Below are 22,186 nucleotides of genomic sequence, written 5' to 3'. Positions count from 1 at the left end.
GCTGTGATATGTCTTACAGAGAAAATACATGTGCTAGCTAATCTTTATTCAGGCATGAGTTATAGTGCTGTTCCATGACTTCAATGTTACTGAATCCACAATATATAGTAAATAAGGTGTCTTAAACAGAAACACCTATAAAACACGGTTATTTATGTATTGATCAGTTGACGCTAAGAGATTCACAGGAACCTAACCCTGACTGTCCCTACGAGCCAATGATTCAGCATTCACTATCCAGTCTTCACATAAACTTTATAGAACCTAAATACCAAGAATAACAAGAATCAGCTGTGCTTTGTATTGGTTTCCTAGCAATTAAAAATTGACAGTCTAAATGAGCATGCCTTAGAAGAAATGCAAGTAATCTGGCTGAAATATGATACTAAGAAAGACAAGTAAAGGATAAGCTTATGTTTAATTTCTTTTACATCTCCATATCTCACTCAGGTTCTAAAAGAATGATCCGTAAATTTCAGAATAGTTTTCTGTATGAAAATATGAAGTTATCTTTTAAATGAGAAAAGTGGAACTGAAGATTTGTATGTTAGGAAGTATGACTGTCCATAAAATTCAGATATATTTAGTAATCAGATTCTGATTATGGCTCGTTCCTTTTATTTTTGATGAATTTAAAGTTTTTTTGTTTCTTTGTTTTTAGCCACCTGAGAGAAAAAGGAATTTGCCATGCAATTGGTCACTTGAGTGGAGCTCTTTTGCCATAAAATTCAATTAAAAAGTGAATGAACCAGCAAATGTTAAATTATACAAAATGAAATAATGCTTCCTGTTTTTAAGTTCATATACAGAATACATTGGTTTAAAACTATTCATTTTTTTTAAGATATTTATTTATTTGACAGCGTGCACACAAGCAGGGGGAGCTGTAGGCAGAGGGAAAGGGAGAATCCGGCTCCCCATGGAGCAGGGAGCCCGATGTGGGGCTCGGTCCCAGAACCATGGGATTGTGACCTGAGCTGAAGTCAGACACTTAACCGACTGAGCCACCCAGGTGCCCCTAAAACAATTCATTTAAAATCCTTTCCTGTGAGTTAAAATCACATAGTATTACTATAGTGTGAAAAGCAAAAAGATTTATTTATGTATACAAAAGAGGCCAGAAATAAAAGTTACTTTCAAAATTTAGAGTAATAAAGTTCATACTGTAAGGCTTGTAGATTTCTTCATTTCTGAAATATGTCAGCCTCTATAACCCAAATTAGATTGTAATATCATTTTAATGCTTGCAGTGCACTGCTTAGTGCACGTGTTGGTACACATGCTAATAAGTACATGTGTGGCTATCACTGTAATCATTCTTACAGTGCGTTTTGGGGGCTTTGGGGGTTTTTTGGCTGTTGATTGTGCTGATTCACCCTGTTTAGTGATCCTATAAATTTTGCAGCATAATCAGCTTATAAATTTGTTATCTATAACTTTCACTGCTTATAGCTTTTAAGTATGCAAATTAAGAATCTTACCTTGCCAGATATTGAAAAGAAAGTCTTATCATTAAATTAGAAATTTCTTCTTTTGTGATAGTAGAGTAGTTCTATCAAGAGAATGAATGGTGAAAGAAAATTTAAGATTAAAAAATTACAGAAAGGAAAGTACAAATGTTTCATACTCTGCCCCACAGAAAGTATAAGTCTGAATAAAGAAAAGATGAATCCTGTGCCTCTCTATGAAAAGGTAGAAAATGACCAGTTTTCTAAAGTGTTTTTTTTAGTTCATTATTAATGCTTAATCGATAAATAAATGTTTTGTTGCAGAGACTTAAGGTGCTTAAGAAAGAGTAATTTCTCAGCTCTACATGCGGCACCCTCCTGTTTTTGTACACAGTGCTCATTCTTAACAATTTATCCGAGCGGTTGTTCCTGTAAGTCATGTGGAAAAGAGTCTTGAAATTATACCACCTTTTTCTCTAGGTAGCAATTACAGTGAAAAATGTGATGTCTTCAGCTGGGGTATTATCCTTTGGGAAGTGATAACACGTCGGAAACCCTTTGATGAGATTGGTGGCCCAGCTTTCCGTATCATGTGGGCTGTTCATAACGGTTCGTAAAAAGAAATTTTTCTTTAATATATTTTGTATATTTTCTGTCTGGACAATTGTATCTACCTCAAAGAAGACCATTTATCCCTAACATTAAAATGTCCAGTTCTTTGTTACTGGAATATTTTGCTGTCATCAGTCTCCTACCCTCCCCCTCACCCCCAAAATCAGGTAGGGCAGGTCTGAGAGTGGTCCTGTCCTTTGCCCAAGGCTGAGGAGGTCTGCCTGATCCTGCTAATTAGGGAAAGGCCATCAATAGACAGCCAGAGCCAGCTACCTAGGTTGGCTTGCTCTGTGGGATAGAGAGCCTCAGATTGGACTCTGTGGAGAAAATAAAATTAAAAAAATAAATAAATAAAATCTTTCTCAAGGTTAAGGTAATTTAGGAGGTATAGCCTTTTCTCTTGAGATAGCAAAGTATAATAGTAAAGGTTGTTACTTCAGCTATTCATAAAGGCAAAACACAGAGTGCTTTACATATGCTTTCATTTTATCTCCTCATTCATCCTTATAATAAGGGGAGTACTATTACTGCTTCATTCAACAATTTTACAGTTTTATAGAAACCAAGAATTAGAGAAGGAAAGAAAGTTGCCCAGGGTCATCAGATTAGTGAGTGGTATTGCTGGGATTCCCATCCAGATCTTTCTGACTCCCAGTGTCCATATTTTTAAGTTATATTGACTTATGAACTCAGTGTCCTTTATCCCTCCTGCTCCTTTTAGACATGTAGTTGTGATGTTTCTAACCACTCAGGATGATAGAATACATGTTCTTCATTAATCAAGTTAATTCACGTTTGATTTGGGAAAATACACTCTTCATGGAGGGAAATTGCTTAACCTTCCTAATTTTTATATCACTCTTATTTAATTTCTATCAATTGGTTATTCTGATTAAGACATTTTATTGACATTTTAATACACTGTTACAAAGATCATACAAATACCTGCCTAACTAGGTCATTCATAGACTTGTCAAACAGTACCATCATCTGGGTAATCTAAGTGGGTTTTTTTGTTTCCTGTACTGCCTTTCATTTTACTACCTTTAATGTCATTGTAGAGAATGCTAGAGCATTGACTAAGACAGTGCGTTTTGGTTTTCTATCAATTGTCAGTAAATAATTGACTGTCGAAGTACAGAATAAAACAGCTAACTTATTAGTTGGTAAAATTATGAAGATTTCATTATATTTGAGGCTTTCTTTAGGGACCTCACTATAATATTAGTCTTGGTAATTACACAAAAGTTGACAGTTTTCAGTTGGTGAAATGATGGATTCACAGCAGCCAACGAGGTCTGCCACTGACAAGAGAGTCATTTAGAGGTCAGTAAGTATAATACTATAGTGGATGACTTTTCCGATATGGAAGGTGATTTTTCAGACACATCTGAAATTTTTACAGTGAATCTGAGAATTTAGTTCAAGTAAGATTACCTCAAACCACCATTTTATTTTTCTTAATAAAGCCCACTAAGCCATTATTAGTTGTTAAAAGAACAATGTTAGAACAAATGAGATATTATTTCTCAGTCATACTCTTACTATAATGCATATTAAAAATTTTAATTTAACTTGCAAAAGGTGTACCCTCCCCTTTATGAAAATATGTTAACCTAATAGACAAAAAAAGTACTTTTATTATTCCAAAATAAATCTTAAATTACAAGATCTATAAAATAAATACTGTATTGGAAATACATATAAAAAGCTTACACCATTCTTTGGGTAAATACATTCTTTCCCCCCCCTCTAATTTTTAATTATAGGTACTCGACCACCACTGATCAAAAATTTACCTAAGCCCATTGAGAGCCTGATGACTCGTTGTTGGTCTAAAGATCCTTCTCAGCGCCCTTCAATGGAGGAAATTGTGAAAATAATGACTCACTTGATGCGGGTATAATCCTTCTTTTGAGGGTCTTTGGATTTAGGGGAATTTGGTGTATACTGAGTTCGAATGGGGCTTTAAAATGAAAAGACATTATTGCTGTTTCCTGCTTTATACTTTTCTGTATTGTCCAAGTTAGAATGGGCATTTATTACTCATATTATCAGAGGAGGAAATGTTATTTTGGGGAAAAAAAAAGTCTAGTCTTTATAATGGAAAGATAGCTAGAGTAGGTTTCTGAACTTGCTTTTTCCTCCTGCTTAACTTAGTGGACAAGTGTGTTTGTTTTGGGGCCTGTTGCCTCATCTATAATGCAGTGCAAGCTAAATTAGATGTCTTTATACAGGACTTAGGTATTTTCTGACTCTAAAACTTGCCAAACTAAATTTTAAATTTTCTTGAGTACAGATCTTCATCATGCGGTCATTTATTCAGGGCAGTAGTATGGTTGTATTCCCAGACACATTTATTTAATGATTTTTACCTTCTGGTGTTTCATTGCATATTTTTAGCTTTTCCTTCACCATTAAAAAAGTTAAACTTCTAGGATTTATAGATAGAATTTTTTTTTAATTTTTTTAAAAGAACCCTTTCAAATGATTATCAAAATTTCTTAGTCTATAAACAAACACTTTTAGAATTATTTGAATATTTTAGGCCTCTAGTTTTTGATACATTAACAAAATCTACTGAGTGGTACTTTGACTTTAAAAATGCCTGAATTTAGAACAGTAGAACAATTTTGCTCAGTAGATGAACCCTTCAATCTCCTTAAATATAGACTTCCTAAATGGCCAAAGATTTGTTTATTCTATTGAAAATAATTTAGGCAAACTAAGCTTGAACTAAACTGATTAAAACCTACCATCATATGTGAATACCAGCTATATATAGAATCCTAGGCCCTGAAGATGTGCTCATAAGAAAACAACTTGGTCTCCATAGTGAGATACCTTAAAACATTGGGATATATAAATTGTTCAAATTGTGACTGTACTTATATGTGCTTTGTCTGATTTGAAAAGAAAACCTTTCTTTTTTCCCCTAAATTTTAATTTTTATCCAGCAAAAATTCCCAATATTGTATCTCCGTTTTATAGAGGAACAGCCATAATCTATCTTTGATATTCAAAATATTAGTTCTAACAATTGTTCTATGGCATACTAGGCTCAGTTGTCAAACTGACAATAATTTCAACAATTTGGAAGTTTGTATTAGTGCTCTGAAAACATAAATACATTCTACATAATTACAAGGAATGATACTATTATATTTGATATATTCCTTTGGAAAAATGTAGCGGTTTGCTTGAGGACTATCTGGGTTCTGTGTAAAATAGCTACTTAAGTACATACACAGCATTGATCACAGTTGAAATTTAAGAGAGTAGCACATTATCATCATCTTTGTAAAATCAAAAACTTAAGGCATATACTGAGTTTAGACATCTATAAATTCACTATATGCTTGGGAAAATAAAGTACTGTCTCTGCTACTTTCACATCCCAGGACAAGGTAATAGTTAATGTGTATTCTTCACATTAATTCTTACAGGATTTATCTTATATTAAAGAAATTTTAAACTGTGATTTACTTTTTCATATATAGTACTTTCCAGGAGCAGATGAGCCATTACAGTATCCTTGTCAGTATTCAGATGAAGGACAGAGCAACTCTGCCACCAGTACAGGTAAGTGGATAGATTGGAAGAGTAATAACCTAATTTTTATATGTCTCTGTTCCCATGAAATTATAATCAAGAGGCAATGAATGATGTCTCCATTTGCATTTTAATTTCTTCATTTCATATGATTGACTACAATTTGGGTTTCCAGGTACATCATTCTTCATGAAGGTACCCAGTTTAAAGAGTTACTAAAGATCTGCTTCCAAGTCTTAGAATTCTTGTACAGTTAAATAAAAAAAGATGGGATCTTGTATTGCTGGGGATGTCATTCTTTATTTGAAAAATAAAATCGTTTTTGCACAGATATGGGTAGATCAAATAATATTAGAAATCATTGTAAATGTAAAAAACAACATATTTCTTCATCGTGAATGCTTTACTTTTTGGTCTTTGTAGAAGAGTCTGTAGAAACTCTTACTTAAGAATTCTTTATTTTTAGTTCAAAGTTCCTTAGTTTTCTAAATACAAAGTAATGGTGGGATCTATAGTTTGTGATCATCAAAAAAGACAGTAAAAGTAAGTCTCAACTTAGAAAAATTGTGCTTTTCAAAATATATGACATTTTAAGCATTCATTATTTAATTACAACTAAAATGTACATGTGTATATGTACACATATATTTATCCTGTACTTAAAATTTTATTTTTACTGACGAGTATTTTTGCTGATCTGTTTCCCCCACCTCAAAAATAATTACATTTATTTTAAGCTGGTTTAATAGTTATTCCCAAATTCTTTTTTTTTTTTTTTTTAAGATTTTGTTTATTTGTCAGGGGGATAGAGAGAGAGAGTGCACAAGCAGAGGGAGAAGCAGGCTCCCCGCTGAGCAGAGAGCCCAATGTGGGACTTGATCCCAGGACCCTGGGATCATGACCTGAGCTGAAGGCAGACGCTTAACCAACTGAGCTACCCAGGCGTCCCACCCCAAATTCTGTTTTTACCGAAAATCTTTAAGTTGCTCTGAATTCTAAAGTGAACTTCTCTAAAATTCCAATTATTTGTTTCTACCACCACCTCCAAACTCTCTCCCTATTTAAGGACTGTGACCTTCAGGCCTTTGATCCTTCCGTCTTTTCACTGAGCCACAGTTCCCTTAGATCCTTCCTTTCATCCTCCCTTCACTTAAACCAGATAGTTATTATAATTTCTTGTCTTAGGCTTGTTTGGCTAAACCACAAATGGTTAAATCTGACCCTTGGCTTGCCGTTGCCCGTACCAGTGCAGCTGAATGTGACTGGAGAGAACACATGTTTACTGTCTTCAAATGCCTTAGTGATTTAGTGATGCAGGATAGTTTTACTAATTTAGTCTATCTCCTCTCGCCTAGATGACTTAATGTTATACTTTAGTCTCTCTCCTCCAACTTCAAATATCTCCTCTTCACTTCTCACTTTCAGCTGATCCTATTTGCCTATTTCTTTGAAAATTGGAGCAATCAGAAGATAGCTTCCAGAAGCTCCCCCACTACATCTGCCCACCTACCTGTATCTGTGCCCATCTGCTCTACATTCTTTTCTGTTACTGTGGCTGAGCTCTCCATGCTTCTCACCAGAGACAAGCTTGTCTACTTGTGCACTCTGTCCCATCTGCTCTTCCCAGCAGTTCTTCCCTCAGTCTTTTGCATCATCACCCTTTCTACTGGAATCATTCCCAGGGCAAATATAGTCTGTATTTGCATCCTCTTAGCCTCTCTCTTCCTCATTCTCTCTAGTGCCCAGTCCATTCAGGCTTTTATTGTCCCACTACTCCAGAATTGCTCTTGTCAAGGTCACCAGTTGTCTCCACATGACTAAATTGAAATGATTTTCAGTTCTTATCATTTTATTTTTAAGATTTATTTATATGAGAGCATGCACAGGCAGGGGGAAGGGGCAGAGGTAGGCAGAGAATCTTAAGCAGATTCCCTGCTGAGTGCAGAGCCCAACTTGGGGCTCGATCTCATGACCCTGAGATCGTGACCTGAGCCAACCAAGAGTCAGATGCTTAACCAGCTGTGCCACCCAAGCACCCCCAGTTCTCATCTTTTTTGGCTTTCCGTAACATTTAACATAGTTCATTACGTTCTCCTTATATGTAGGACTTTCTTTAGTTGGTCTCTAGGATACCATACTAGCCTGGGTTTCCATCTTCCAACTCTGGCCACTTTCTCTGATGGTTTCCTCTGCTGGTAATTTTTTTATCTTCCCAACCTATACATGTCAGCCTGCCTAGGACTCAGTCATTAAGGCTCTTTTGCTTATCTCTCTACACTCATTTCCTCAGTAATCTCATCCAGTATCATAGCTTTATATACCATCTGTTTGCTGATGTTTTGCTCCATCTCTGACCTGAACTTCATACTCATATATCCAACTACTTACTTGATATCTAATAGGAACGCAAGCTTACCATTTTCCAAAAACTAAGCTCCTGACATTCCCCTCAAACTTACTTCTCCCATGGTCTTCCCCATCTTGATTAATGGCCAGTCTGATTTACTAGCTCAGGCTAAGAATGTTACAGTCATCCTTGACTGTTAGAAGACTAATAAGCATTTTGGTTCCCTTTTTGTGCTGTCCGTAAGTTTCATTTAAAATGGGTTTGGATATCTTAATTGGCTTGAAAAGTCCTATTTATGTCTTATTAGTTTAGAAAAGAATTTAAGTTACATATTATTGAATGAAGCATCTGTATTATTCCCAACGTATAATCATAAATATTTCTGCTTTCCTAGGCTCATTCATGGACATTGCTTCTACAAATACCAGTAATAAAAGTGACACTAATATGGAGCAAGTTCCTGCCACAAATGATACTATTAAACGCTTAGAATCAAAACTGTTGAAAAATCAGGCAAAGCAACAGGTTTGTTTTGTTCCTAAAAGTAAAATCATATGATGACCTTGCTAGTAGTTATGATTTTATACTAACTGAAATTAATTGTTGTTTTCCATTATACAAATGGTTCCTGAAGCAGACAGATAAGAATAGAGACATAAAATGAGATTCTCCTACCGTTTAACACCAAATTGTTTTCCCTTCTGATGATTGCAGCCTTTGCCAGCAGTGCAGCTCCTTCCCTATGATGTTCCCTAACTTTAATGGTTGATGATTAAAAATGTAAAATGCCAAAAAAAATAAATAAAATGCTTATTTCTTGGTTCTACGACCCAGTTAAAGGAGTTTGTCCCGTCTGTCATTTCAGGTTGTTCAGATTGATTATATTTTTACTACTGTTGATTTAAAAGTATTTTAAGTGATTTTATTCATCTTACCTGAGGCATTTAGGTTAACTAATAATTGTAGCCTTTAACTCCTAACTCCAGTGAGTGCCTTTTCCGAAAGGCAGTGTCTGTAGTTTGCCCTCCCTTACACCTGCAGCTCCCTCTCCTTAAAACTTCCCTTTTCTCTCAGAACAGAACAGAATCCATTAAGAATCTCAGGTGATATCTTCCTCATCTTAGGCTACCCAGGATTTTTCAGTTTAAAGAGTTTCAGTAATTCAAATTGACCTGTAATTTTAACAGAGTGAATCAGGACGTTTAAGCTTGGGAGCTTCCCGTGGGAGCAGTGTGGAGAGCTTGCCCCCAACCTCCGAGGGCAAGAGGATGAGTGCTGACATGTCTGAAATAGAAGCCAGGATTGCTGCAACCACAGGTAAAAAGGAAATAAAAATCTGAAGAGGAGTGGAGAGAGTAGTTTTAATTGTTTCAGTAGTGGGAATGTTGGCTTTTTGTGTCATAAATTTTTTTAAAGCAGGAGCTTCTAGCAGTAATTTATATGTTTTTCTCCAAGTCCAAATAAAGCAGGTATGACTTGTAAAATTATTTGGATCATAAAATATATTTTTATCAAATGTAATTCTTTCATCTCAAACATGAACTGAAAATTTAAGTGGGAAATTGAAATTTTGCCCAAACCAGAATGTTTTAGAAGATTTTTAATGATTCCAGTAGAATTTGTACTGACTTCAAATAATAGCAAATATTTTGTTTTGAAATTAGCAGAAAAATGTACTCTAGGTCCAGATATGATTTGGCCTTATTGTCTGCTCCTCTTCCTTCCAATAGCAAAAATAGCAAAGTTGGATGTAGCTAATTCTTTTAATTCTTATATAAAAGATCATGGTAATTTTATTTAGTCTTGAAAAAGCTAGCATTTGAATTCCATTTTTTTCAGGCCTTAAAATGATTAATTACAGAAGGACTGGTTAGCACAAAAACAATTACAGTTGACCCTTGAACATCACCCGGGTTCGGGGCATCAAACTGCCATGCAGTTGAAAATCCACATGTAGGGGCGCCTGCCTCGGTGGCTCAGTCGGTTGAGCGTCTTGACAGAGAGTCTGCTTGAGATTCTCACTCTCCCTCTCCCTTCACCTCTCCCCTAGCTAGTGCTCTCTCTCTATATATAAATACATACATATATACATACACACTAAGAAACTTTAAAAAGAAAAAAGAAAAAAAGAAAATCCAGGGGTGCCTGGGTGACTCAGTTAAGTGTCTGCCTTTGGCTCAGGTCATGATCTCAGGGTCCTCCTCTCTGCTCAGTGGAGAGCCTGCTTCTCCCTGTCCCTCTGCCACCCCCCGCCCAACCACCACTCGTGCTCTCTCACTCTCACTCTGTCTCAAATAAAAAAAGAAAATTCGCATGTAATTTTTGACTCCCCCAGAACTTAACTACTAATAACCTGTCATTGACCTGAAGCCTTACCCATAACAAATAGTTAACACATGTTTTGTATATTATATGTATTATATGCTGTATTCTTATGATAAAGTAAGCTAGAGAAAATAAAATGTTATTAAGAATATTGTAGGGGCACCTGGGTGGCTCATTTGGTTGGGCGTATGCCTTTGGCTCCGGTCATGATCCCCGGATCCTGGGATTGAGCCCAGCATCTGGCTCCCTGCTCAGCAGGGAGCCTGCTTCTCCCTCTCCCTCTGCTGTCCCCCCTGCTTGTTCTCTCTCTCTCTCTCTCTCTCAAATAAATAAAATCTTTAAAAAAAAAAGAATATTATAAGGAAATATATTTTACAATACCATACTGTATTTTTTTAATAATCACATGTAATTGGACCCACGTAATTGAAACCCATGTTCAAGGGTCAGTTGTATATTTTTTATTACCTGAGTAAATTTGTAACCTTCTTTCTAACCAAGTTTCAGCTTAGTAATGCTGGTTTAATTTGTTTTCTTTCCAGTTCTTCCAGGGGTAGAGGGGAGCTAATTATAAAAGTAAATACATTTCTTTCGTGGAAAATGTGGAAATGGAAACAAACAACCAAAAAACAGTTTTCCATAATTGTCCCACTAAGAGATAAACACTTAACAACTTTGTGTATTTACCTCTGGTCTTTTAACCATATATATGTGTACATGTGTATTTTCATGTATATTAGTTATATATTTTTTTTAACTTAGCTAACCAGGTTTGTTTGGGTTTTTTTTTTTTTTAGGTCTTTTTTCTCATTCATTTGTTGTTTTTTTTCTAAATAGAATATTCTCATTTTTTGTGGAGCTTTTTTCAGAAGGAAGTTTCCCAGAGGACCATCATACTGTACTTGTCTTCATCCAATAAGGAACACTGATTATATCAGCATTAGAATAGGCTAGCTATAACAGAATATTCAAAATAGCATTGTCTTTAACACATAAGCTTTCTTTTTCATACAGAAAGAAATTTGAAGGTAGGCTGTATGATCATTAGGCACCTGAGCTCCCCTGTCTCTGGGCCACAGTCCTGTTTGTGCAGCTTCCATCCTCAAGGTTACTTTGTGCTCGAGAATAGCTATCATAATTGCAGTCGTCACATCCACAGTCCAGGCATCAAGAAAAGAAATTATGGGAAGGCCAAAGGGTACATGCCCCAGCTCTTTCAAGGATCTTTACCAGTTCCCCCTAACAACTTCCATATAGATGCCTTTGGCCATAGTAATATGGTCAAATGGCTACACGTGGTTGCAAGGGAAAAAAGGATCTGTGATCTTTTATCTAGGAACATTGCTATCCTGAGTAAAGTCGGGGTTCTGTTGCTAAGAAAGAGGGGAACAATAGAGATTGGCAGGGGACTAGCAGTCTTTGCCACACAGATGTATCTTTGTAAATGATCAAGTTGAATGGAGCTCACCAGCCACTAAAAAGCCCTCCTGGCCTCTGAGTCGCAAGTGTTTTTCTGTCAAATGAGGGCATCTCAGTGTAGTGGCAGATGAATAGTGCACACAGTGACATATCTTCACACTTGGGGAACCTTTTCACTTCAAGGGTATCGTTCAAGTTAGATCTGCTAAATAATGATTGCTACTCTAAAATAAGAAGTGGCGTTATAACAGTTTTATATCTTTACTAGTGTCAATTTTCTAGTCAGGTACTGGTTTATAATTATTTACAGAAGTGACATTTCACTAGGTTAAAAACAACTACACACATTTAAGTTATCCCACCCTCTGTCAATGTAGGACAGATGTTACTGAACATCACTGAATTTTATACAGTTCAGATTTTTTTGTGAATTGTCTTACTTTGAAAGTATTCTCCAGCTTTTAATACTGTTCACATTTAATGGAAATGCACCTCGAACTTTGGAAACTACAGTAAATATTCAGTTTACTAAAAGTATGTGTAAATATTTTATTTACAAAAGCATACACATTTCACACTTTGATTCAATAATTACCATTTAATCACAAATTTTACTTTATAGCACACTTCAAGAAACATCTAATTCGAACATATATTCCTGTGTTTGTGTGATTAAAACAAATACGGCAGCTTATTTCTTTTTAACTCCTCTCTTCCTTCCCACTTTCATCCTACCCTTCCATCGCTTATCAGTGATTTCACTTAGGTAGATTGTTTCTCTGAACGTGTTTGAAATTTAGCTTCCTCATTACCCTGCAGCTTTGTTTCTGTCCTTTTTATTTTTTTTTTCCTGCTAATTAAAACCAGTATGTGAAACATCTTTATTGATAGTTTGTTTTCTCCTAAATCACGCCTTTTCTAAGCATGGATGAAAAGTTAGATAGTTCTGCATGCTATTCTGCATGAAGTATTATTAACATAACTATTTGAAAAGTATTCTGTTTTCGTAGTTAATCGTTTTCTGTGTTACTGTTTGTGGTTGTTTGCATGTATACTGTATATATATGTTTTTGCAGCCTATTCCAAGCCTAAACGGGGCCACCGTAAAACTGCTTCATTTGGCAACATTCTGGATGTCCCTGAGATCGTCATATCAGGTATCATAGACCACCTGAGTTGGTCTAATAGCTGTGGGACCGGAATAATGATCCCTGGTACTTGTAAAATGCTTCTTGCTCCAATTTGTGTAAGACCTAAAAATAGATACCTTCCATGCAGTGATTAGGAAGACAGACTGAAAACTATACATTTATATATTCTGAAGCAGACTTGACAGGATACCTTAAATCTCCAAAAATGAGGGTAGAATAGAAGGCAAAGTAAACCTTTTCCCAGAAGGGAGAATACTAGCCTAGAATTTTACCAACATCCTCCTGCTTTTAAGTGAGCAGATGAACTGAACCAAGATTTTATTTGCACCCAGCAGAAAGAGGAAACAACTGTTTAAAAATATTTGTTGTCCTTGGCTTCTTTCCTTCCTTAGTTTCTACTTTTGGGGTTCCCTGTAGGCTTCCTTTATAAGCCTCTTTCTGTTGGTAGCAAGTGAAATTTGAAGTTGAGAAGAGAATTGCTAAATACCATTTTGCCTTTACCTAGAAAATAAAAACAAATAAAACTAAATGAGATTTTCTGTTTTGCATGGTATCTTGTCAAAGAATCATGGTCAATTCTGATTCTTGTATGTTATCAAGAGAATCTTTTTGCAAATTACATGTTTTATACCTAACTCACACATGGTACTTCAGTGTCTTAAATTGGTAAATTGCTTTTATTTGTAATGGTAATAATTTCATAGATCAATCTAAATCACCATGTTTGACAGAAACTTAAATGGCATAAATTATCGGTTAATATATGTCATCAAAATTATCATTTATTTCTCTGTCTTCTTTGAGTTTTCCTCCACCTCTTCCCCAAAAAGAAATACACAATTTTTCCCACACACATTTGTGGATGTGATTTGAGTAAATTCCTTAGCACTCTATACACTGCCTATAATTGTGCTTTTAGCATAGTATTGTATCGTAGTTGAATACCTAGAGGTCATTTTCTCCTCTAGTAAAATAAAAACAGAATAGAGACCATGTATTTGTTACTTATTACTGATGGTATCAGCAGTTATCTGACACAGTGCCTCACACAAAGTATTTAGTAAGTATGTGCCTATTAAATGAACAAACTGTCTTGACCTCCCATGGCTATGAACTAGGATACATATAAAATCTGTATAAATTATAAATATGCATAAAACATAGATAATGCATTAGGAGACACTTTGTATAAAACCATTTTATATTAAAGTAATTAATTTTTATTCTTTCAAAGTGCTTTATTCTATAACATCATCACTATTGCTGTTCAGAGAAAAGAGTTAACCCATTTCTCACATAGTAATTTCATTTATTGAGTCATGGCCTGCTTGCAGAATTAACAAAGTATTTGAGATCATTTTACCCCCATGCTGAAAGGTACAGTGTTTAAAGAAATAATATTTTGACTAAAGAAGTGGGAACACTTAAACATGCATACTGTTAAGCTGTGATTATTTTAAATGTTTGAGTGAATCAGGAAAATTTAGGCAAATAGCAGTATAATCTTAATCCATGTCTTATGAGTAAGCATTAAGAATAAGCATTAATACATACACACACATATATTGAACGGTGTAGCCAGTACTGTACAAAATAATGAGGGAGAGAAAAGAGAAAGAATAGTCTTAATGGTTCTCAACCAGGATGAATTTGCCCTGCAAGGGATATTTGGCAACATCTGGAAACATGTTTGGTAGTCACAAGTGGCAGGTAGGCAGGAGCTGGGGGATGCTGATAAACATCCAGCAGTATACCAGACGATCTTCCAAAAGCCAGGACATATCCAGCCTAAAATGTCAACAGTGCCGATGCTGAGAAACCCTGCTTAGATGCTTTAGTGTGGCCTGTAAAGTAGTTAAGAGTACACCATCTTAATTGACCTCTACAGCAGTCTTGTAAGTGGGCTACCAGATAAAATTATAGCCACTTCACGAATGAAGAACTTAGATCTAATAGGCTTTGAGTGGTTTTCCCAGAGGCACATAGCCAGGATCCCAACCTAGATCTGACTCCAAATCATGTCCATTTTCTCCTCTTTTGTTTGAGTCAGAGAGGATAGAGAATTCTGCCTCTCTTTGGCCAGCAGACCCTCATTTGACACTGGGTCCTTACTGGAGTCAGGAAACCTTAATTCTCCTCTTAACTGCCAGAGCAACAATGCTGTTCAAATAGAAATGGTATTCAATAACACATTTTATTACATATTCTCGGTGACTTTTTCCCCACAGATATCCAAACATTAACCTAATCAGTTTCACTTTCTTTAATAAAAGAATACAAGCACTGAAATTAACAAGTTGGACATAAAAGCCAGACATTAATGTGTTCTTAAGTTGTGTTTTTAAATTAAATATAAAAATATAATCTGTGCTTTGGGACTATTTCAGATGTCTTATGTGGCCGTTTTAAGTTATAAAGGAAGATGATACTTAATTCCCAAAATTTCTTAGTGCCTAGATTTCTGGAAAAAATTTCAAAAAAATTTCTACAATTTTTTTCCTCAAAGTCCATTTCTCACAAGTTCTGTGGTATTACAAAACCTCTTCATATATCCAAACCGGGTATTCATTAATATTGGATCCCATTTGTAAGCATTTTTTTTTAATACATACCTATGTTTTTTTATCTTATCTGTCCTTTGGCCAAGTTCAGTATACTGAGTCGAGTGTACTTCTTGGAGTGAACTGCCTCTTCTAATAAGAGTGTTACTTTAAGCATCGTAAAAACTTTTATGTGTACTTATTGGCAGTGTACAAATACGTCTTTTTGAAAATGTCTCGCTTGAATTTTTAAAAATTTACAAACTTTTTTAAATGGTAAAATACACACTGTTACTCTAAAGAATTTTCTTTTAAAAATACATCTTTATAGTGACTAAAATGCCTAATCTAGTCCCAGGTGAACAAATTCAAGTCTTGTTTTTTGCTTGCTCTTCAGCACTGTTTTATATTCCGCCATCATTCAGATGAGGAAGAGTAAGCAATCTGTGGCTTACAATAACATTCATTAATGTAATAGTCACTCGGGTCATGCAAAAATAGACCTTTAATACCTCAGGAGTTCCTGTGGGTCAAGCTACACACTTTTTTATACCTCTTCTACATTGACCCTGGCTCTGAAGAAGTACTGGCAAAGTTTGCTGGGGATGACTCCTTTCTACTCTTCACTGCCCACAAAGAGTGGCTGTAGATCAATCTGGCTTTTTATTACCAAGCAACGTATAGTTAAGAGCAGACCACTAGTAGAGTGTGACGTTTTGCTAATTCTTCATTTGTGGAGAAGGCCCTGCCAAGGAACAGTGTTCTACCTAAGCAAAATAAATGTAAGTGTAGAAGTTTATCGCTCAGGTTTTAAACTGTTTGACCTGCCATTTTCTAATCTATTTGTTTATCGAACATTTTAAATTAATAAGTTGAAACGAACTTTGAGAAGAAGAAATACTTTCTTGAATGTTTTCCGTTAAAACTTGGAAGTTTTAAAAACATAATCGTTTCTCCCTTTTAGCCAGTTCATTTTAATTTGTTTTACTTTTATTTGAAGAAAAGGTGAATGAGTGGCATATTATTAGATTGCTTTAAATTTACTAATCTTTTTCCTCCAAGACTTTAATAAAAATATGAATTTTTGTTTATTTGGTTCTTTTACTTGGATTTTCTTGACTTTCCCACATTCGTTTTTGTTACTATCCAGGCTTCCAAGGTTCTGTTTTTTCCACCATCTTCATCTCAGATACTCAAGTGAAATAGGGGTAATGAATTTTGAAACTATAGAACACATTCTGATAATATTTACTGGTGTTAGAATACCTAAATTTTGTATTTCTTTCAAAAATCCAGATGTCAAAGGTAAACAGGTAAAATGTCAAAAAAGAATTTAACAGAACAGGAACAACGGCCTTTTCCCATTTAAAGCATGGAGTAAGAGACTGAGTAGTTAATGCAAATTTTGTTTATAGCTTTAGTTTCAGTAATCAAAAAAGATCAGCGGTTCTGCTCTGGAGTCCTAGTGTGAATAGTTACAGCACTTAAGGAAATCAACTGCAATAAAATGCATTTTGAAATCCACTGAAAAGGTACTATCAAATACATACATACATACCACCTGTAAAAAGATTTAATTGAAACATGAGTCTTCTGTAGTTCCTCACATTCTAATATGAAATTCCTTACACACAGTTTATACCAGATTGATTACTGTCCTGAAATGATATATATTTCCAAATATTGCAAAAGTAAATTTTTCCAAATACGGATATTGTATGACTACTATAATCATAAGCCTATCTTAAAAAAAATAACCTACAAAGTTTTATAGAATATTTGTTTAAAGTTTCTATGCTGTTATACTCGGTAGTTCTGAATTTCTTAGTTCAGACTAAATTATAATGCTTGAGTTCATTTAAAACACTTGAATATTCTCATTGATTCCATAGATAAAAATTGCCTTAATGTGCTTCTATTCGAGAGCCTTGAACAGTGGTGCTTTAGTATACCTTTTGTAAGGCTAAAATAATCATGGCGCATAGCGTTTTAGAATCATAGAATGCTTTGACCAAAGATGATTTTCCGTGTTACATACAGTTCTTAAGGATATAATAAAGATTGAATATGTAAATGTTTTTTAGTCAGTCATGTAAAATGTTTTTGCCTAGGTCCCTGAAGAGCCTGAATTTAATTGATATTTTTTGTTTGTAATACTGTTCTTAAAGGTGAAAGACACTTCAGGTGTCCTTGTGATTTCAGCTGCATTTAGATATCTTAACTGAGAAAAATGTAATGAGTATTCACTTTTAATTTCAGTCAGACACATTTAGCTCTATATTAGTTGTTTTCAAGAGTGTGATGAGTAAATACAGTAAGTAGAGTATGGCAGAGCTCAAGCATATTTAACAAAAATAAATGGGTAGTTAAGTTTCTTATACCTAAGTCTTTCCCTCCTTTAGAAGTTTCAAATATCTTAGGTAATTGGCAAACAGATTGGACTGGTGGGGGCAGTGCAGTGAGGGCTTTATAGAATGCTGGACAACTGGAGGCTTCGATACTGTTCAGAGACAGTTGGGCACTATTTTGCTTTCTCCCGTCAGGATAAGAATATAACTTTTTTTTTTTTTTTTTTTCTTTTTTTTAAAGATTTTTTATTTATTTATGTGACAGAGAGACAGCCAGCGAGAGAGGGAACACAGCAGGGGAGTGAGAGAGAGGAAGAAGCAGGCTCCCAGCGGAGGAGCCCGATGTGGGGCTCGATCCCAGAACACCAGGATCACGCCCTGAGCCAAAGGCAGACGCTTTTAACGACTGCGCTACCCAGGCGCCCCAGAATATAACATTTTAATACTATATTTGCTTCAAGAACCAGTAGATACTAATGTTTATAAACATTACTTTAACTGTAAGTACATAAATTATTGGTGCAGTTTTTCCCCCTGAATAGTGCAGTGCTGGTGTGAAGAGGCAGTGAGATAAGAAGTAAACTTTTCTAGATCTGGCAAGTTCCTACCTTGGACACATAGTGTCATTAGCAGCTATAAACATACGAATTAGGGACTCTGAGGCCCAAGGAGAGTTATGCTGAAATGTTTCTGCTTCTGTTGTGTGTAGCCACCTCTCAATAAAATCCTGTATTTGTGGCTAATTAAATAGGTAAGTTCCTCTAACCAACATTAAAGAGAATTTTAGTAGTCTTTACGTATTGTAGCCTATCAAGATCACATTTTGTAATAGAAAAAACTGAACTCTAACCTAATAAAGCTAGTTTGTTAGAAAGCAAAACATCAATAATAATTACTTTCCTTCAATAGGAGGGGAAAAAAACCCACCCTGAAGGGCCTTCTAAGGAATGAGGCAGAATTTGTTGAAATAAATTAAGGAATATGACATTTGTGGCAGCCTAAATGAGAACATATATTTTTAAATTGCATAGTTTACCATGAAGCAGTGCTATAATACTACAGTGTATTACTGCTGTACAAATTTTTTAAATCTTATGTATTTTACACATGAAGAGAACATAGTTTTTAATAGTTTTTAATATTTTTAATATTAAATATTTTATTATTCAAAACTTATGAATCTCAAAATTGCCAACATTTGTTAAGAGATGTCTCCAGTAAAATGTAGTGTTGATTTTTACATGAAAAGAGTCTTCGGGAAGTTTGGAAAATAGAAAAATAAGAGTAATTAGGGTAAGGAAAACCATGAGCTTACTTAAACCAGTAAGAAAAGCCACAGGAGTGACTAGGAAGTACTCTGTTCAAATACCAGTTCAGTAAACAAATTGTACTTAAAAGAGCAGCTTTTTGAAGAGATGGATTCTGTTTTTGTGGCATTGTTGTAAAAACAACTGAATTGGCCTATAAGCTGCTATTTCAAGCACACTTTGTTTTCGGGGGGGGGAAAGGGGTTTGTGGGGGGGTTATGATGGGCTTGGGGTATAGTATATTCCTTTTATTGCTCTTATTTAGAGAAGTTGTTCTAAAATATATCACTTATGCCCTATCGCGAGTCCTAAAAGTTCCAGAATTTATTACAAAAGGAAATACTCAGGACATCATTAGCAGGTTTCAGATTTCCTTGATCAGGCATCTGTAGACATAGTATTTGCTCTTGATTTTTTACTTTTTTCATTTATACTACCATGTGTAATATAGGTATGCACATATCAAAGAACCATGAAAAAATGTAAAATAAGTGAGTTTCTAAATTAGTATTTAGTTGCAAAAAACAGTTCAGACTCAAGCTAAATTTACTGAGAACACACCCAGTAATTTTCATTTGCAATAATGGGAGTTTCATTTTTTTTACATTCACATTTCTAAATTATGACTTAAAACGTAATATTGGAGCAACAAGTATTTGTTGATTGCAGTCCTTTTTTGCTTTGTCTAAACTATTTGCCAGATGTTTTCTGCCATGGTTATGCTAATTAAAATGCATTGCCTAATATTGCTTGCTTTGACTCATGTTGTATCTTGAAGATTTCTCATTTTATGGCATTTGTTAACTGTGTCACTTCTTATTTACCCTACTTTCTCAAAAGTTTTTATTCCCCTTCTACCCCACTTAGATTTGAGTTTGTTTTTGTTGTTATTGCAGTGGTGATGTAATGATTTTTAGACACATGTGCTGGGTGGTTCCCCAGATTCACAAATGTTGCTAATCTGAAAAGAGAATTCCAGACACTTTTATAAGCCTGTCTCATCTAAGCTAATTTTAGAGTGATTGTGTTGAATGAAATGTGCCTAAAATTGCTTATTAGTCATGGTGGTAGGGATCTTTTTGTCCTCAGGAAACAGGGATAGTTAAAAACTTTCACAAAAGTATCTTAGTATGCCTGATTCAACAAATGTGCTATTATTTGTGTTGTTTTAATTTGTATCCAAAAGTTGGAACTTGCGGCGCACCTGGGTGGCTCAGTCGGTTAAGCGTCTGCCTTTGGGCTCAGGTCATGATCCCAGGGTCTAGAGATTGAGCTCCACATCTGGCTCCCTGCTCAGCAGGGAGCCTGCTTCTCCCTCTGCCTCTGCCACTCCCCCTGCTTATGTTCTCTCTCACTCTCTCTCAAATAAATAAAATCTTAAAAAAAAAAAAAAGTTGGAACTTGGAATGAAATGAAATTTGAAGTAAATCTGAGCTAAAATTATGCAGAGAATGCTAAAACATAGCTTAAAATGATAAAAGCGATGATGTCTTACAAAATTGAGTGTGGCTATAACCTTGAGTTTTTATATTTACTGCACATATTACTGCATTAAACATTCTGTTGTAAAGTCATTTTAGTTTACATGCAAAATAATAATGGGGTCACGTGGATTAAGATGCTAGATTATATTGCTGATTGGTTTAAAATAAGATACTGAGGATTATAGAAATATAAAATGTGAAGAATGAATTCTCTCTGCTAATCGGGCCAAAATTGTTAAGAGTACATGTTCTGAGTGCTGCCTACTAGTTGAGAAATTATATAATACAGCTTTCAGAGTCAAAAGAATTTTGAGTATATCAGCTGTTTCTCACAATATTTTGGTGTTTCCCTTTTGACAGCTGATCTCTTCTCTTAGAAGATACCGTATAAACAGCTCTATTCCCAAGTAAAAGTACTGAGAGAAACTATTGCTTAGTTCATTCTATTTTGCTTATATTTGTAGAATTTTTCATAAACTGGTTTTTAAATTAAATTATTAGCATGGAAGTTCCTAAAGCAGGATTAGCAAATTGCCCATTTCAACAAGCTGTATATTTGAAAATGGAATGAGAGTCATTCATCTTCAGTAGGAAATTAAAAGAGTTGTTCACCCTAATAAATGACTAGATTCTAACAAAGACTAATGGGATTAAGTAAGTGTGACTCGGTAAAATAAATTTAAGCCTAAGCGTCCTTTTAGGCTCTGAATAAACAAGGTACTGTTGTTGGTTAAAGGCATTCATGTTATACTACCTGCAGGCTAGCTGTCTTGCTGTAGAAACTGTAACGTAAGGCCCTTGAAATAGATGCCATCATCAGCCCCAGCCCACAAACATTCATCTATTTAAATACATGACAGAAGATGGTGCAAGAGAGTTCAGCAGCTATTCATGTGGGGTAGGAGTGGTTATTGTATTAGGACCTACTTTGTTGTAGGCCAGCAACTTCTGAGTTAAAACTCTGCAGCTGTTTCTCTTCCTTTCCTTACAACATTCTCTCTTTCTCTTTTTTTTTAACAATAAACTCACTTAACTGTTTTTCCCACAAACATTCTGTGTAGATCCAAGGAGCAACAAATTCCAACTTCCTACTGTAGCAGTAACAACCTTGTTGTCTGTTTGAATAGATCTCAGTATTCTACTTTTTTTTAATCTTTTAAAAGGCAACGGACAACCAAGACGTAGATCCATCCAAGACTTGACTGTCACTGGAACAGAACCTGGTCAGGTAAGACTTAACATTTCAATTCTCTGTCTTTGAAGAATAATAATGGGCAGAAATCAAGAATTAACTATAACATATATACTCTGCAGTATTCGTTTCATGAGTTGACCTAAAATTGTGGTAGAGAAGTTCATTGGCACTTCATTGTAAATACTTTGGGGAAAAAAGTATAGATGCCATTATAAGTTTAACTTGAAGGATATTTTACTATAGTAGGTTGATTAATTCAGTAGTGCTCCATGTGCATTACATGGTTTTTATATATGATTTAATAAAGCAGTATCAACTTTGTAATTTAACAATTTGTTGTTATCCTTGTCCTCTAAAGTGAATCATTAGTGCTGCCCCCTTTTTACTAATGAGGTAAAGAAAAAAAATTTTTTTACTAATTATTTTACTAATTACTAATATTTGCTAATAAATATTTT

General features: G+C 35.0%; 1 protein-coding gene across 5 annotated transcripts in view; it reads left to right on the top strand.

The window, feature by feature from the left end:
* Positions 1–22,186, top strand: part of MAP3K7 (mitogen-activated protein kinase kinase kinase 7) — an 89,411-nt gene that overhangs the window by 27,872 nt on the left and 39,353 nt on the right. For 4 of the 5 annotated variants that reach the window (XR_005834298.1, XR_005834297.1, XR_567702.2 and 1 more), the window contains exons 7-13: positions 1,929–2,057; positions 3,830–3,960; positions 5,561–5,642; positions 8,354–8,484; positions 9,147–9,276; positions 12,780–12,860; positions 21,697–21,761. Coding sequence is in view for 2 of the 5 variants with exons in the window: in XM_008687686.2 (XP_008685908.1) it covers positions 1,929–2,057; positions 3,830–3,960; positions 5,561–5,642; positions 8,354–8,484; positions 9,147–9,276; positions 12,780–12,860; positions 21,697–21,761 (749 nt within the window). In the remaining 3 variants the exon portion in view is untranslated. The remainder of the gene's footprint in view (positions 1–1,928; positions 2,058–3,829; positions 3,961–5,560; positions 5,643–8,353; positions 8,485–9,146; positions 9,277–12,779; positions 12,861–21,696; positions 21,762–22,186) is intronic. The other variant, XM_008687692.2, reaches the window with a different exon arrangement.

Source organism: Ursus maritimus, unplaced genomic scaffold (genome assembly GCF_017311325.1).
Source record: "Ursus maritimus isolate PB19 unplaced genomic scaffold, ASM1731132v1 scaffold_13, whole genome shotgun sequence".
NCBI lineage: Eukaryota > Metazoa > Chordata > Mammalia > Carnivora > Ursidae > Ursus > Ursus maritimus.
Note: the sequence above shows the minus strand (reverse complement) of the source record. Positions and strands in the feature narration are given on the sequence as shown.